At 44.1% G+C, this 15,680-nt stretch overlaps 1 protein-coding gene across 2 annotated transcripts in view; it reads right to left on the bottom strand.

The window, feature by feature from the left end:
• Positions 1–15,680, bottom strand: part of MYH7B (myosin heavy chain 7B) — a 64,945-nt gene that overhangs the window by 18,444 nt on the left and 30,821 nt on the right. For both annotated transcript variants that reach the window (XM_054980149.1, XM_054980148.1), the window contains exons 17-24: positions 14,237–14,416; positions 14,019–14,151; positions 8,225–8,295; positions 6,425–6,512; positions 6,031–6,148; positions 3,143–3,266; positions 2,290–2,426; positions 975–1,230 (exon numbers count right to left, since the gene is read on the bottom strand). In XM_054980149.1, the coding sequence (XP_054836124.1) occupies positions 975–1,230; positions 2,290–2,426; positions 3,143–3,266; positions 6,031–6,148; positions 6,425–6,512; positions 8,225–8,295; positions 14,019–14,151; positions 14,237–14,416 (1,107 nt within the window). The remainder of the gene's footprint in view (positions 1–974; positions 1,231–2,289; positions 2,427–3,142; positions 3,267–6,030; positions 6,149–6,424; positions 6,513–8,224; positions 8,296–14,018; positions 14,152–14,236; positions 14,417–15,680) is intronic.

The following is a 15,680-nucleotide window of genomic DNA, read 5'->3' as shown; positions in this document are numbered from 1 at the left end:
TGGCACTGGATTTCTAGCCACTGTGTGTGACAGAATGTTGGACTGGATGGGCCACTGGCCTGATCCAACATGGCTTTGCTTATGTTCTTATGTTATGTTGCTGCTACAGTCTCAAGGGACTATTATATAAACTGTATGTAGCATTATTATTCAGTCCTTTTTCTACATCTTTGATTGTTATAGGTAGGAATCTCACTTCATTTGACTGCCTCTAACCTCCCACCTCTGAAAGTTAAAAGCAGGAATAATAACTGGCACATCCTTCAGCATCTCAAGAATGGAGAGGCAAGTCTCCAGCCCTTGTGGTTGCCAACTAAAGGTGGACAACACAGAGTACCCAGTGAAGGCTTAAATAGAGAACAGAGCTAAGAAGGAGCTCCAGGGATTTAATGGATGGGATTGTGGTTGGTTGCACTGGCTCCTTATTACTTTGGGAGTTCCCTCATTCCTAAGCATCGCCAATCTCTACTCTTTCTCTGCCTATATTCCCACTGCTATTCTATTACATGCCAAAGAAATTCTTTGAAAATTTGGGTCTTAATAACTAGGCAAATTTCAAAAGTAAATGCAATTTCACCAGCTATTGTGGGCACTGAATGCACGTTTTTCTGAACAATAATGTACTTGTTCATATTTTATAATCAAACCATTTAAAACAGGCTGATGTCTTCATTATTCATCTTTTCCAATCCAGGATGCCCAAGGTAACTTCTACTGTCTTGTATCCTACCACTTCACTCAGCAAAGTAGGGAGCATTCCTTGGGCAGAAAGTCCCTTCCTCTTGGGCAAAAGGCTCTTCTTCCAAAAAAGAGGCTCTTCCTCCATCAGAAGATACTCTTCTTCTGATGGAGAAGAGTCCATGGTGCTCCATTTGAAGGTATACCAACATTACATCTCAGCTTCCTCCGACTACACACACCAATGGCTCCACCTCCTTAAGGATGTGGAAACTCTAGTGATTACAGTTACTCACTGCTTGAAGCTGCAATGACAGGTCGTTCTTTTCCTGGATGATGCTGACTTGCTTCTCCTCCAGCTCTTTTCTTTTGCCCTCTGACTTCTCCAGAGCCTCCTTCAGCTTCTGAAGCTCCTCTTTGAGGAGAGCCATTTCTTTCTCTGTCTGAGCTGACTTGAGAAGAGGCTTGATCTTAAAGAAAAGCTTCATCCAAGACCAATTCTTGACAACGTTAAAAGCGCGCAGGTTCCACTGGATGGTGTAGAGAGCATCTCTGTGGGGAGGAAGCCAAGCTTGTAGTGATTCTGTTTGGGACTCATTCTCACAGTCTGAGCATTAGTCCTATCAAAGGAGGAAGTTGTGTGTTTCCTGCTCCCATTATAGGCAATGACCTGAAGACTACTGGAGGAAGAAATACAGGGAGATGAGTACAGGCTTAATGGATGAGAGAGAATTGCGGTGCTTAGTCACTGCATGAGGGACCGTATGATTACTTTCTGCAAAGTCTTCCTCCAATAGAGAAAATTTCCTTCAACAAAGAGAGAGATTTCCATCAGAGGAGGCCTTTCTCCATGAGAAAAAAGTCATTCACCACTGGAGGAAGGCTTCCTTTCTGCTATGTCTTCCCTTGAAATAAGACATAGCAGAAGGCAGTCCTAGGATCCATCCTTGATTCTGTACTCTCAGCTAGAAATAAAATCTAAAAAATGGTTCCATTCAGCATTTAATGGATGTTTCCGCATGGGCTATTTGCCCCAAGTTTGACGCTGTTGGGAAATGTTCTTCCCCCGGCCTCCTTCCCAACAGCATTCATGCATCTCTTAGTGTTTCTCTGGCTTTTATCCTATCTTTCTGAATCCTGCTTTGCTCCAAGATTTTGGGAAAGATTGCAGAAAAGTCTGGGTATCTGCCATGTGGGTGGAAAAGATTTTACTAGTCCTGTCCACACAGCAGCCATTTTCCCCATAGTAGCCATTTCCTCTCCCTGTTACAGAGAGTTTTTATCTTTAACAACAGCAACAACAATAATAATAACCGTGTGCTTATATACCACTCTGAGTGCCCCAGCTATATTGTGGGGATAATAATAACACTGACTTTTTTAGCCGCTCTGAGTGCCACACTCAGAGAGGCTAAAAAGTCAGTGTTATTGTTATCCCCATGATACAGCTGAATTAACAGCTGCAGCAGTAAGAGGGAAACTACGCAAGCCTGTCCCTGCATGGAAAATGCCAATATGTCGCTCTATTCCCCGTACAAATCCTAGTGAAAGGCAAGGTGGGGTGATCTCTGTGAAAGGCAAAGGGAAAGAAGGTTTTGTTTGTGTCTGTACCTTCTACCAATGATCCAGCCATACTCAATCCGCATCAGACGCCCACGCATCCTGGCCTGCAGCAGCGTAATAATCTTAGCCAGACGTTCATCTCGCATCTCCTCCAGGAGACCCAGCAAGCCCGCTTTGAAAAACACCTGCAAACCAGTGAATAGGGAACATCCATGACATTAATGGTGTAGTTATGGCCTGGAGATAGTAAGGAGAAGGGTGGCAGTAGAAGAGATGGACAAAGGGAAGGAACAGGGGACACAAGGGGACAAAGTGGTCTTTTGAATCAACCACAGTGTTTCAGTGAACCGAAAGGATTTCCACCTGCAGATTGCAACTTTCTCTCCTCCACCTTCCCACTGCAGCCCCCAATACTGCCCCCCCAATACTGCTCATGGGGGACTGGGAAGACTTTATTGTTAAGCCATAAGAATACCACTGCCTGTGTCAGCAGAAAAGGAGATGGTACATAGGGCAGGAACAAAAGGAAGGTATTGCACAGAACATTAATCTTGAACAAGAAGCCAGATATGAGAAAACAGATAATCTTGAGCAGAAGAAACTGAAATGACATTGCTATAAAGAGAGGTTATATGCAAACTCAGGTTTACATACTTCCTGTCCATCGTTAAGGCTTTCATTTCATGTCACAACCAGGGCTTTTTTTCAGGGGAAACGCGGGAGAACGGAGTTCCGAAACCTCTTGAAAATGGTCATATGGCTGGTGGCCCCGCCCCCTGATCTCCAGACAGAGGGGAGTTTAGATTGCCCTCCGCGCTGCTGAGCACCTCTTTTCCCAGAAAAAAAAGCCCTGGTCACAATAAATCACTTAATACACTAATGCACACTGTACATCACATGCCTTAGTGTGTCCAAACTTATACTGGGTGTGGTCAAGATCCAAAGAAGTCAGCAGCTTTTCTGTGGCCTTCCTACTATCCACAAACTTGTCATCAGGAATGGCAGCAGGGTTCAGGATACGGTAGCTATAAGGGAAAAGTCCGTAGAGTCAGCATGATCAGAAAAAGAAGCTAAGAATCAAGAATGCCTGTATGCTGTGGCTATGGGGGGAAAGAAGATTGCACCAATACTTCCCAGCATGTCTTGCTCATGGGCCAGCTATGGAAAAACTGGGCATGCTCTAAAGGCAAATTGGAAAAAAAAGGTTTCCATTATCCCAACATCTGTGTACATGTTGGTTTTGTGCTAGAGCCCCACACCTCACACCATTACCCCTTCAGCTAAACTGAGCATTCATCACTTGCTTTATCTGCTACTTTCATGCCAGTACAGTGTTAGTACATGGTGTGAAGTAGACTTAGGAAAGCAACCGTTCCTGCTGTTATCTATATATTCACCTACCACCCTAATACTTTTTGTAATTAACATCAGCCCAGACAGTATTTTAAAGGTGAATATTTTACAATGCCCAATGCATCGAGTTTGCTGGGATAGCATAAGCTGGGATAGCATAAGAAGACTTATGCTAGGATATGATGAATGGATAAGGAAGCAGATTGAGATACAGAACATTGTTTCTGGCTTTTGATCACTCAAGGCACTTTCCCATGAATCTGTATCAGGTTTCTGTTGGTTTTCTGTTGCAATCCAGAAATCTTAGTAAGAAAGATGGGCTATATATAAACAAATAAATTTATGTATGCGTGCGTGCATATATGTATGTATGTATGTTGTGAGCATCCAGCTTAACAAATGTCCACATTCTGAAATCAGAATAAATTATGCACATGCAATATTTTTATTTATATCTGTTCATGTCTGAAATGCATTCAAAAGGAAGAATGGGCTATCCCTTTAAGTGAGTGGGCTATCCCTTTAAGAATGAGTGGAAATGGCCCAGATGTCTTCAAAAGACCTGTAAGTACTATTCTTTACAAGCACTGGTTTAAAGCCTCTACCAGCCACTGCTTACATACTTTCTAATGTTTTTCCTGAATGATTAAAGCTAGAAAACGTGTATGCTGAAAAGTGAAAACTGACTCTACGTGACAAGGGCCATTTTCACACGTGCCCCGGGAGATCGTGCAAACTTGTGGCATGAAGCATCTTCCTAGCACGATCTCCCGGCACAATCCCCTTTAATGGCCTGGCCATTAAACGGGATTGTGCTGAGAAATTGCGCTAGGAAGATGCTTTTTTGCCATGAGTTTCATGCGATCTTCCGGGCACCTGGCCGTGTGAAAACGGCAATACTTAAAACGGCTTAACAGTCCCTCCTTTTCTATGGGTTACCACCAGTTATGCCATTGAGAATTATTATTTGTATATTCTTGAGCAGAGGTTCCCAACCTTTTTGATTCTGCAGGTACTGTTGAAATTCTGGCACAGGGTAGTGAGCACAACCAGAATATGGCTGCCACAAGAGGCAGATTCAAACAAAAAAAGTCACGGAGTAACTCTAATAGTAATTAATCAACACTGCTGGCAAAAGCTCTGTTTAACAAGATGCCTTTTTAAATTAATATATATATATATTAAAAGCTTGCATGGACACAGCTTGCCTTCAGTCACACAGTGAAGATCCTTGTACTGTGGTGTCAGCTGCTGTGTAAGCAATGTTTTAAAAATCTTCACAGCCAATCAGGTCTCTAATGGCCAGTTGAAGCCCTGCTGGGGCAAATGTCGCATCTGGCACTGCCCATTTTCTTAAAAACACTTGGTGGAAGCCAAGAAAGGTGTCTGTGGGCACTTTGGCATTTATGGGTGCCATGTGGGAACCCCGCTCATGAGCTTTGTATAGAAATGTCACAAACTTTTAAAACTATTATTCACTTTTTTTTCTTTCTGTCTATAAAAACCTTACTGATTGACAATTCATTTCAACCCTCTGATGAAGCCGGCTCAGACTCACCAAATTTCATGCTATGTGTGTTCGTCTTCTATTGTTTTTCCCTCTCCTAAGGAACCATGGGAACCGTTGTAAGAGGGATCTGTTGTAGGAGCTGTTGTAGGGATCTCTAAAAGCCAGTTTTAAGCACATCCACTTGCAATTCCCAGCATTCAGGGGTGAGCGGGGGTGGGGTGTGTGACAATTAAACTGACATACAACGGATACAACTTTTTTAGTATGCCAAGTTGCACGTTTAGAATTAATCCTAAAGATTTGTTCAGTTTCTGGGAGGTCACCTTGAACTTTCAAATAGTCCTGAATTAACTTTTCGAATTCATTCTCTAAATCCCAGTCCCTAAACGCTTCCGAAATTCCAAAGTCTTAAATTTTTGCTCCTGAGTTTAATTCCTAAGGTCTCTATTCTTTGGTCTGCATCCGTCAGGGAACTTGTCTGCTGCTGTTGTGGTGCTTCAGTTTGCTCTTGTGCCTCTTTCAGTTCTTTCTGTTGACTTTTAATTTTTTGAATACTTTGCTTATTTTATAGTATGCATATCTGTAGTAAACCGCTGTATTGTAGCAGTCATTGTGTTGGACTAGCCTATGGAGACTCAAGTTTAAAACCCCCTCTGCCATGCCACTCCTTGGTGGAAGGGTGAGATAAAAAATATGATTGATTGATTGATTGATTGATTGATTGATTGATTGATTGATTGATTGACTGATTGATTGACTGATTGATTGACTGATTGACTGATTTGCTCCCCCAGAAGGCCAAATTCTTTACTGGTAACTGGGTTCCACACTTGAAGGCATGAAGAAATACACATAACGTTTCTTATAGCTATCTTGCAGCTGAGAATGACCGATGGTCAATGTAGGTGAAAAGAAAGCAGAATTACCGCTGCTTGAAGTCTGCATAGAGGATCCTGTTTGGAAACCCTTTCCTACAAATACGGATACCTTCTAGTACACCATTGCACCGCAGCTGATGTAACACCATGAAGGGATCCATGGCACCTGCAGACAAGAGAAGGGAACATTGTGTCTCCAGGGACCTCTCATCAACAACTACTCTGTATACTTTCAAAATAAATAATAAAATAAATAAAAATACACTCTGCTAAGCCCGTTGAATTCAAGGATGTAACTGCTTAAAATCGCACCGTGTGTGTATTATTTAGAGCCGAGAAACTACTTTAAAATATCTCAAATTTAAAAGAAAAACAAATTTTACACTTTCACGTGGCCATTCTAATCTGTCATAGACGTATCCTTTTGTCCATGGTTGTGTACCTGGGGTCTTTGTTTCATTGGGAATGATGCAGCGGACAAAGTGGGGCTGAGTGGCGCGCAAATTTGTCATCAGTTTGTTCAGGTTCTCCTGTAAGGCAAATATTCAGCATCAAACAGAGGACATCACAGCTTTCTGCTACACTTCATTGTCTCCCCCCAGTTCTTCCTCATGTGGCAACTGGATTGTTGATTCACGCTCAGGAGGTATGAATTAGCTAGCTATCTGCCTGCCTGCCTCCTGATACTAGGAGAAAGCCAGCCAAGTCTCCACAGAGCCTCCAGCATCTGCCAGCAGAAAATGGGCATGTTTTCATTTGACATTAAGTAGGTCTGATCACAGACTATGACTAATCTTTCAAAAAGATCTTAGGTAGCATTTGGCCAATTAGCACCTCTCTAGGTGCTTGGCTTCAAAGACATGCATAAGATTTCTCCTTTAAAATCTATTCAGCTTTCTGTTGTCCATGCCATACAATTACACTCCTATTTCAAATAGCAGTCATGTGATCCTATTTCCAGGTGTTCTCCAATATGGGAAGTTAACTTAGTCAGAAAGCGAGTTATGGAGAGGGGGTGCTACTGGCATCCAATACACAGTTATACTGAATCAGACCATCATTCTAGTTAGTCACTCTACTCTGGTCAAAAGGGTCTCAAGCAGAGCCAGATCTTTCCCACCTCTTTATTTGGAAATGCCAGGGACTGATCCTGGAGCTTAGGGCTGCCAACCTCCAGATGGGACCGAGAAATCTCCCAGTGACTATATAGATCAGTTCCCCTGGGTGAAATGCAGTTTTGGAAGGTGGACTGTATAATATTGTACCCCACTGAGATCCACCACAAACCCCACCTTCCACAGGTTTCATTCCCAAATCTCCAGGAATTTCCCAACCTGGAGCTGGCAACCCAAAGCTTTCAGAATATTAACACATGTGCTTTACCACTAGGCACAGGAAGGGTCCCCCCGACCATGTGGATCTTTTGCTCTAAAAAACAGGATGCACCTTTTGCTTTCAAGAGGTCAGCCATCAACCTCCATTCTAAAAATCTCTACTCTCCCATCAGTGGATCTAGAAAATATGCTTCAGCCTCTATACCTTCAGTCTGCCCCATTCACCACAAGATAAGAATGTTCTAGAAGGACTCAGTGTCTTTTTAACCTTGTGGTCTTTGGGTCATGTCCTCAGCCCTAAAGCCTTGACTCTCAATCAGATGAACACTCCAGAGATAGATGCCACTGATTGGATTGGTGTGGCATGCCTTATGCTCCACTAACTCTCTCCCAGGACAGGGAAGGCAGAAGGCTGGTTGCTCAGACCCCTGTAAAATCCACATTCATTTTCTTCTTCCCAAAGGTTGTCCTTCCCGCAGTCAAGAGTGAGGAGAGAAATAGCACAGACTTAAAGTGATGTTCATGTAATAAATTATCTAAACATCACTGCAAGTCTTAACTGCTTCTCTCTCAGCAACGGAGAAACAGCCAGGAGCCATGTAGCACAGACATCATAGGGGGCACCATAAGCACTTCCCTACCATAAAGTTTCCTCCCCAGTCTAGGATCTTTCTCATGCAAGTCGCAGTCAAGTGTGAAATGATGACATTCACAAGACAGTAAGAGATTGTGTAGAAAAATCATGCTCCCAGAAAAGCAGAATGGTGCCACCCCTAGCAGTCTTAATGCCCCTCAAGGGTTCAAGACTTCACAGCTGGGTCAAGTTCAGATTGCTCAGAAGAGATGACATTTGTATATACTACCAGAACCAAAGGAATTCTGCCAGGTCTAATTAGTGATTTGCCTACCTTGTGCAGCTGAGATACAGTTTGGAACGACGCTGCCTTCTTACGCTTCTCTTTGACACCTGGTCTCGCTTCTGTCAAACACAAATATTTCTTTAGATCAGGCTGGCAACATCTGGAAGACAGCATAAGCTCTTCGGGAAACTACCAACTATTCTGATTTCTCGCCTTGAATGCATTAAGAATGCTGCAGTGGTTTCTTGCTGACAGCATTTATCTGAGTGGTTTTGTTGATGTGCAGTTTTTATTAGTATAATTATCAATTATGACTGATGCTTTTATATATGAATTGTTTTTACAAGCTACTATTTAAAGTCATGTTTAGTATTTTTTTAAAGAAAGGTGGGATAAAAATGCCCCAAATTAAATAAATTTGTTGAGCAAGGCTCAAGGAATAGTCTGGGCAAAAGTCCTGTTGTAGTTCCATTTCTGTAGCTAACCCTGGACAGAAAATTGCCTGGGCATTCCATGAACACCACTATCAATTCCTTGGAGTGAGGAGACAGAACAGATCTAATGAAGGAGTATAAGAGTGCAGCAATATGTGAAAGGAATAAAGAAGAGTGTTAAGTATAGTCCAAGTAAATGTACAAGTTTTCAAACAATTCAGAACGAGTGTCCAAACATCATCTTTTCTATATGTCATCCCACGTTGTGTTGAGGAAGGAAACAATAATCTTTTTTTCCTTTCTCCAAATGTGTAAGTTCTTCTAAACTCTGATTTCAAGATGTTGTTTAAACATCTTGTTCTGGATGACTCTGGTCAGACCTGATTCAGATATAGGCATGTTCTTAAGAAATCCTGAGCATCTAATTAGCTTTCCTATATCATATCATTTAACTCCTGGCCAGAGGTACACCACAGGTAATGTTTTTGGTTCCTTACTGGGTATAGTAGACAAGCAATACAATTATGGAGTCTCTGCTTCCTTTGTATTCTTTTATTATTACAACATGCCTACTTAGTATACTGAATAACTCAATCAACAGAAAATCATACCATCCATTATAACAAATACAAAGACCATTAAGGAGAGTCCAAAAGGTATCTTACTCAAATATACGAAAGTCATAGGCAAGGAGTTCTTTCAAAGAAGCTTGCTATCAGTTTAGCCTGTCATATATATAGGGTTCCAGAACCTTTTCTTGACAATAGGTGCTTCAGAGACTCAAAATCTTAGCTAACTTGTTATCTTATGATTTTATGCACCAAACAAGATTATCCATATTTGAAAAATCTTGAAACACATAACAATAGTTAGTTCATTCTTGCTACTTTTTGTGTTAACAAAGTCTTTGTAGAATTAGTGATTGCAAGTTTCTCATACATCTGAATATCTTTTGGCCTTCCACCAGTACATCTATAATATTGCCAGCTTCTATGAAGCTAGACTTTCCTGCCATTCTCAGATACTCCCTGGGCCTTGGTGTGCCTGGGACTTGGAACATTGTATGCAGCAGTATGAGTTAGATGGCTCTTCTTATCTACACATGGCAATACAACTGTGTAACTATTGTTTTATGCCCGTCTCCAAGGCTGTTTTATTCTAGGTCTCTAGACTCCTTTTGTGGCCTGTCTAGTTATGGGTTTGGGTTAGCCCTGTTTCTGTATGCATAGGTGTTTTGAATAACTTTCTTAGTCATCTCAGCAATTGTTCCCCTATAGTTCTATCCATATCCATGACAATCTGTACTGGACGCAAGATAAAATTTATTCCATGCTGGATATATTTCAGGCGTACACATATGCACTATTCAGCATGGAATGAGGGAGAACCAGTTTGGTATAGTGGTTAAGAGAGGCAGGACTCTAATCTGGAGAACTGGGTTTGATTTCCCACTCCTCCGCTTGAAGCCAGCTGGGTGACCTTGGGTCAGTCACAGCTTCTCAGAGCTCTCTCAGCCCCACCCACCTCACACGGTGATTGTTGTACACTTGGTAAACCGTCTGTGTGGGTATTAAGTTGTCCTGAAGAGCAGTATATAAATGGAATGTTATTATTATTATAATCTGGAGTGCTAGGAATCTTGATTGATTGATTGATTACATTTATAGCCTGCCCTCCCCGCAAGTGGGCTCAGGGCGGGTTACAGCAACAGATAAATTACAGAGTTAAACCGATAAAACAGTAAAACAATAAAATCAAATCTTATATATCAGCATACATTTCAATATCCCAGACGGGGCGCCATTCCCCTTTTCCTACACACCATACACAAGGTGGAAAGAGGGCGGAGGTGCAGGTTGGTAAACTAACCCCCCAGCACATAGGGGCAGATGGACCATTATAACCACCCCACCACCACCACTAGTAAGACACCGGCAGGGAGGCTACTTAGAATGGATCCAAGTGCTGGCCTCAACCATATGCCTGGTGGAACATCTCTGTCTTACAGGCCCGCTGAAAAGATATAAGGTCTTGGCAGGCCCGAGTGTCTTCCAACAGAGAGTTCCAACAGATCGGGGCCAGGGCAGAAAATGCCCTGGCCCTAGTTGAGGCCAGCCAAGCCTCCCTGGGGCCAGGGACCACCAGTAGGTGTTTACCTGCTGATCTAAGGGCTCTCCGGGGTACATATGGGGAGAGGTGGTCCCTCAGGTATGCTGGTCCCAGTCCATTTAGAGCTTTATAGGTCAAGACCAAAACCTTGAACTTGATCCAGAACTCCACAGGGAGCCAATGTAGCTGCTGCAGAGTAGGGGTCATGTGTGTCCTGAATGAAATTCCTGTCAGGACACGAGCAGCAGCATTTTGGACCCGCTGCAATTTCCGGGTCAAACCCAAGGGATGCCCTGCATAGAGCGAGTTACAGTAATCCAAGCTGGAGGTGACCGTTGCATGGATCACTGTCGCTAGGTCATTGGTTGAGAGATAAGGGCAAGCTGCCTGGCCTGCCGGAGGTGGGAAAAGGCAGTACGGGCAGCTGCCTGGGCCTCCATAGACAAGGAGGAATCCACTGTCACCCCAAGACTCTGGACCAATGAGATGGGCACAAGTGGTGCCCCGTCAAAGGCTGGGAGCTGAATCCCCACATCTACTCCCCCATGGCCCAAGTACAGGACCTCCATCTTCATGGGGTTCAACTTCAGTCTGCTCTGCCTCACCCATCCAGACACAGCCCCCAGCACTCTAATTATGGCATTGGGAGCAGAGCCAGGCTGGCCGTCCATCAACAGATACAACTGGGTGGCATTTGCATACTGATGGCAACCCAGTCCGAACCTCTGTGCCAGCTGGGTGAGAGGGCACATATAAAGATTGAACAACAAAGGGGAGAGTAATGCCCTCGGTGGGACACCGCACACCAATGGTTGGCGTGCTGATAACCTCTACCCCAGCACCACTCTCTGTCTCCGACCATGGAGAAAAGAGACAAGCCACTGCAAGGCTGACCCTTGAATCCCCACATCGGTGAGGCAGTGGGTTAACAGATCATGGTCGACTGTGTCAAACGCTGCTGAGAGATCTAGCAAAACCAGCAGTGCCGACCCACTCTGGTCCAGGTGCCTACGGAGATTGTCTGTGAGGGCGACCAACACTGTCTCAGTCCTGTGGCCCAGGCAGAAATCAGACTGGAATGGGTCCAGGACTGATGCATCTTCCAGGAAACCGTGCAGCTGCTCCACCACCACTGGACAGATAGGTGGGGACAGATAGGTGGGGTCCAAAGTTGCTTTTTTCAGAAGAGACCTCACCACGGCTTCCTTTAACATCCCGGGAAAACCCCCAGAGCTCAAAGATAAATTGATGATAGCCACGAGGGGCAGGGGTCCAAGGGGCATGTGGTGGGCCTCACCAGCCGCAGGATCCTGTCAACATCCTCCTGGGAGATCAGACTGAAGTGATCCAGGATTGGACCAGAAGACAGCCAAGGGGTCTCCAGTTCCTTTACTATATCAAGCATGGCTGGCAAGTCGTGGCAGAGGGACAAGACTTTATCTGCAAAAAAGCTCCCCAAAGCCTCACAGCTAATGGCCGAATTCCTAATTTGGGAGTGCTCCCAGCCACCCTTTGACCCCACGTAATGACGTCATTTCTCAGAAGTGATGTCATCGCACAAGCCAGGAGTGCAAGCACTCAAAACCAGGACCCGGGGGCACACCAAGGTAGGTGCCAGGCTCCCAATCTCCCACTGGGGGAGTCAAGGGACCTGGTAACCCTACTTGTTAATCATATCTGTCTCAAGGCCCAACTAGACATAGTGGTAAGAATGCCAGTTTTGGGGTAGGAATGAGGGAGATCTCCTGCCCCCAGCAGCCAGCAGGGAAAAAAATTAAATCACCTTCGGTGCAACAGCACTATGTCATATCTGGGAAAAACCCAGAAGTGATGTCAGTCTATTCTAGGACCAGAAATTCCATGGTAAAACTGTGTTACAGAAACTTTATGGTAAAACCAGTTTTCCCTGAAAGTGACATATATCATTGCACTGACAATGCCCACCCCCCAGTCTCCTGGGAGGCAGAGGACCTGGCACTTACCTTTTTGCTGGGCCCATGATCATTGCGCAGGGCATGGGGACATGCACATGCACTTTGCAGAGGGCTGATTTTGGCCCATTTGGAGCCAAAATCGGCCTGCTACAAAGCACAAGAGTGCTTTCAGGGGGTACAATGATGTCACTCTCAGGAGTGAGGTCATCGTGCAGACCTGGGAGTACGCCCAGGATGCCCGTTCCCATCCCTTCCTCCCCCACCGGCCAGGTGAGTGGAGGTGGGGGGGCGGAGGATGAAAGCAGGGAATCCCCCACCCCCACCAGGGAATGAGATTCCTACATGGCAACCTCATGTGACAGTGTCCCTTGGTCGGACCTAGGGACACCACTATCATTTTTTACCCTAATGCGGGCAATTTTAAAATGCTGCAAAGGCCCAATCCTGATTGAGCCACCAACATGTTGGGACTAGGTGCTCTTGTTTCCCCTACCTTTGCCCTTTCAAGTGCTGAAATGGCTGTGGGGCAGATGCAGCCATTTTGGAACTTGAAAAAACATGGGGGAGGAACAAGACTGCCTAGTCCTGCCATCGTGTGGGCCCAAATGGTATTTTTAAGTTGCCCGCATTAGACTCTAAAACAGCATCATCATTTGACTCAAGGATGCTTTCAAAGCTAGTTGTGCCCACAGAAACTACATATTCCAGAGATAAATCTGATATATTTGCAGTTCCTACCTAATGAAACCCCTTCAAAAGGGAAACCAGCACTATTTCCAGAGAAATGCTGGAAATGCTACCAAGTATTAGCATTAGGGCTTTTTTTCTGGGAAAAGAGGTGGTGGAACTCAGTGACTGCACAATGATGTCACTTTGGGTCAGCTGGAACAAGGGGCGAGTTTTTTAAAGTTTAAATCGCCTTTGGCGAAAATGGTCACATGGCCAGTGGTTCCCTCCCACCCCCTGATCTCCAGACAGAGGGGAGTTTAGATTGCCCTCCACGCCACTGCGTGGAGGGCAATCTAAACTCCCTTCGGTCTGGAGATCAGGGGGCGGGACCACCGGCCATGTGAACATTTTCAAGAGGTGCCGGAACTCTGTTCCGCCATGTTCCTGCTGAAAAAAAAGCCCTGATTAGCATATAATGATGTTGCTTGAATATCAGTGTCTGAGGGGAAAACATGGCTCTTGACTTCGTGTTCTGCTTGAGGTTTAGGCTTTCTAGAATCATCAAACCAGACATTATAAAAATAGGATGCTGGACTAGATGAATCTTTGGTGTGAACCAGCAGGGCTCTTCTTATGTTTTAATGTATGTCACATACAGAACCATATAGAGTGAGCATAGAGGTGAACACAACTCACCAGAAGCGGAGCCCACATAATTCTCGTACAAGCTAGCTAATAGCTTGTTTTGTGATTTTTGGAAGATGGCTACCACCGTCTCATTGAGGGGGTCTTTATTCTTATCTAACCAACCAATGATGTTGTAGGGCACCTGCAATTAGAGCAAAACAACAAGTAATGAAAGTAGAACACAGAAAAGCAACAGTCAAAGCCCAGATTAGGACACCAAAACATACCACTCCTGCATAGTGCACCAGCTCAAAGTGGGCTTCGTATTTGCGCTTCTTATCTGGTCGGGGCTTTTGGAAGTTGGGCGATTTCCCAATGTGATTGTCATACAGTTTGGCCTTGAATGACATATCAGATGCTTTGGGAAACATACACTCTTCCTCCAGAATGGACAGGATTCCCAGAGGCTGCAAGGAAAGGAAATAGATCAGAAGATAAGTTTCAGCTGGTATTAATTTTTTTTTTTTTTGCTATGGAATGAGGTGGAAAGTATAAGCAGTAATCACTGCCATGAATGGCAGATCAGTTTTTGACCACTATAATCAGTTGTTGATAGTTATCATATGATGAAAATGAGGCTATAATACTTTAGTCCAGGGCTTTTTTTCTGGGAAAAGAGGTGGTGGAACTCAGTGAGTTGCCCTCGGAGAAAATGGTCACATGGCTGGTGGCCCCGCCCCCTGATCTCCAGACAGAGGCGAGTTGAGATTGCCCTCCGCGCTGCTCGGTGGCGCGGAGGGCAATCTAAACTCCCCTCTGTCTGGAGATCAGGGGGCAGGGCCACCAGCTATGTGACCATTTTCAAAAGGTTCCAGAACTCCATTCCACTGCGTTCCAGCTGAAAAAAAGCCCTGCTTTAGTCACATCATAAGAAGACAAGACTCACTAGAAAATGTTAGGAAAAGTTGAAGGCAAATGAGACGGCTTGACTCAATAAAGGAAGCCACTGCCTTTAATTTGCAAGATCTGAACAGGCTGCTAATTATAAGGATTTTTGGAGGTCATTAATTCATAGGGTCACCATAAGTCAGAAGTGACTTAATCGCACAGAACACATACTCATAGTTGTCATACAAAGTATAACAGGACTGCCTTTAGTAATTTGGTCTATTCTTCTGGGAACATACAGAAAGAGCTTTGTTTTTTCCTTCAGGAGGGGATTTGATTTTTCAAAAAAAAAAGCAGTCTTCTGTGATAGGACCACAAGTTACTATGCTTTTGTTCTAGAACTACCTTAATGATGTTAATAACAAGGAATCACTTCCACAAAACCACAAAGATTTGCTTTGTGATGGCTCTTCCTTCCACCTCAGACATCATGGTATGTTTCACACTACTATTTTTTAAAGGTGTTCCTCCACTGGTCACAGCAAAATATGCTGCAGTATAGAGCACTGATTTGAGACAATGTTTCCCATTTTTTTCCAGAGAAAGACAGTATACAATTTAAGACACCCTTTTCAAATAATTATACTTTTTGCACTTTTTGCCAAATAGAAATAGTGAGAAGGGGAGCTATGAAATGTTTTTGAAAGCTTGAGTAAGTCTGTTGTAAGTAGGGGTGCATGAGTTACTAGATTTTTTGGTTCCCTGGGTTTTCTTAAAATGTTTGATTAACTCTGATTCATCCCTTCTTGAGAGTGACAGTCAGAGGGAATCCCTGTTGATTCT

Source organism: Eublepharis macularius, chromosome 5 (assembly GCF_028583425.1).
Source record: "Eublepharis macularius isolate TG4126 chromosome 5, MPM_Emac_v1.0, whole genome shotgun sequence".
NCBI lineage: Eukaryota > Metazoa > Chordata > Lepidosauria > Squamata > Eublepharidae > Eublepharis > Eublepharis macularius.
This window is presented reverse-complemented; position numbering and strand designations above follow the sequence as displayed.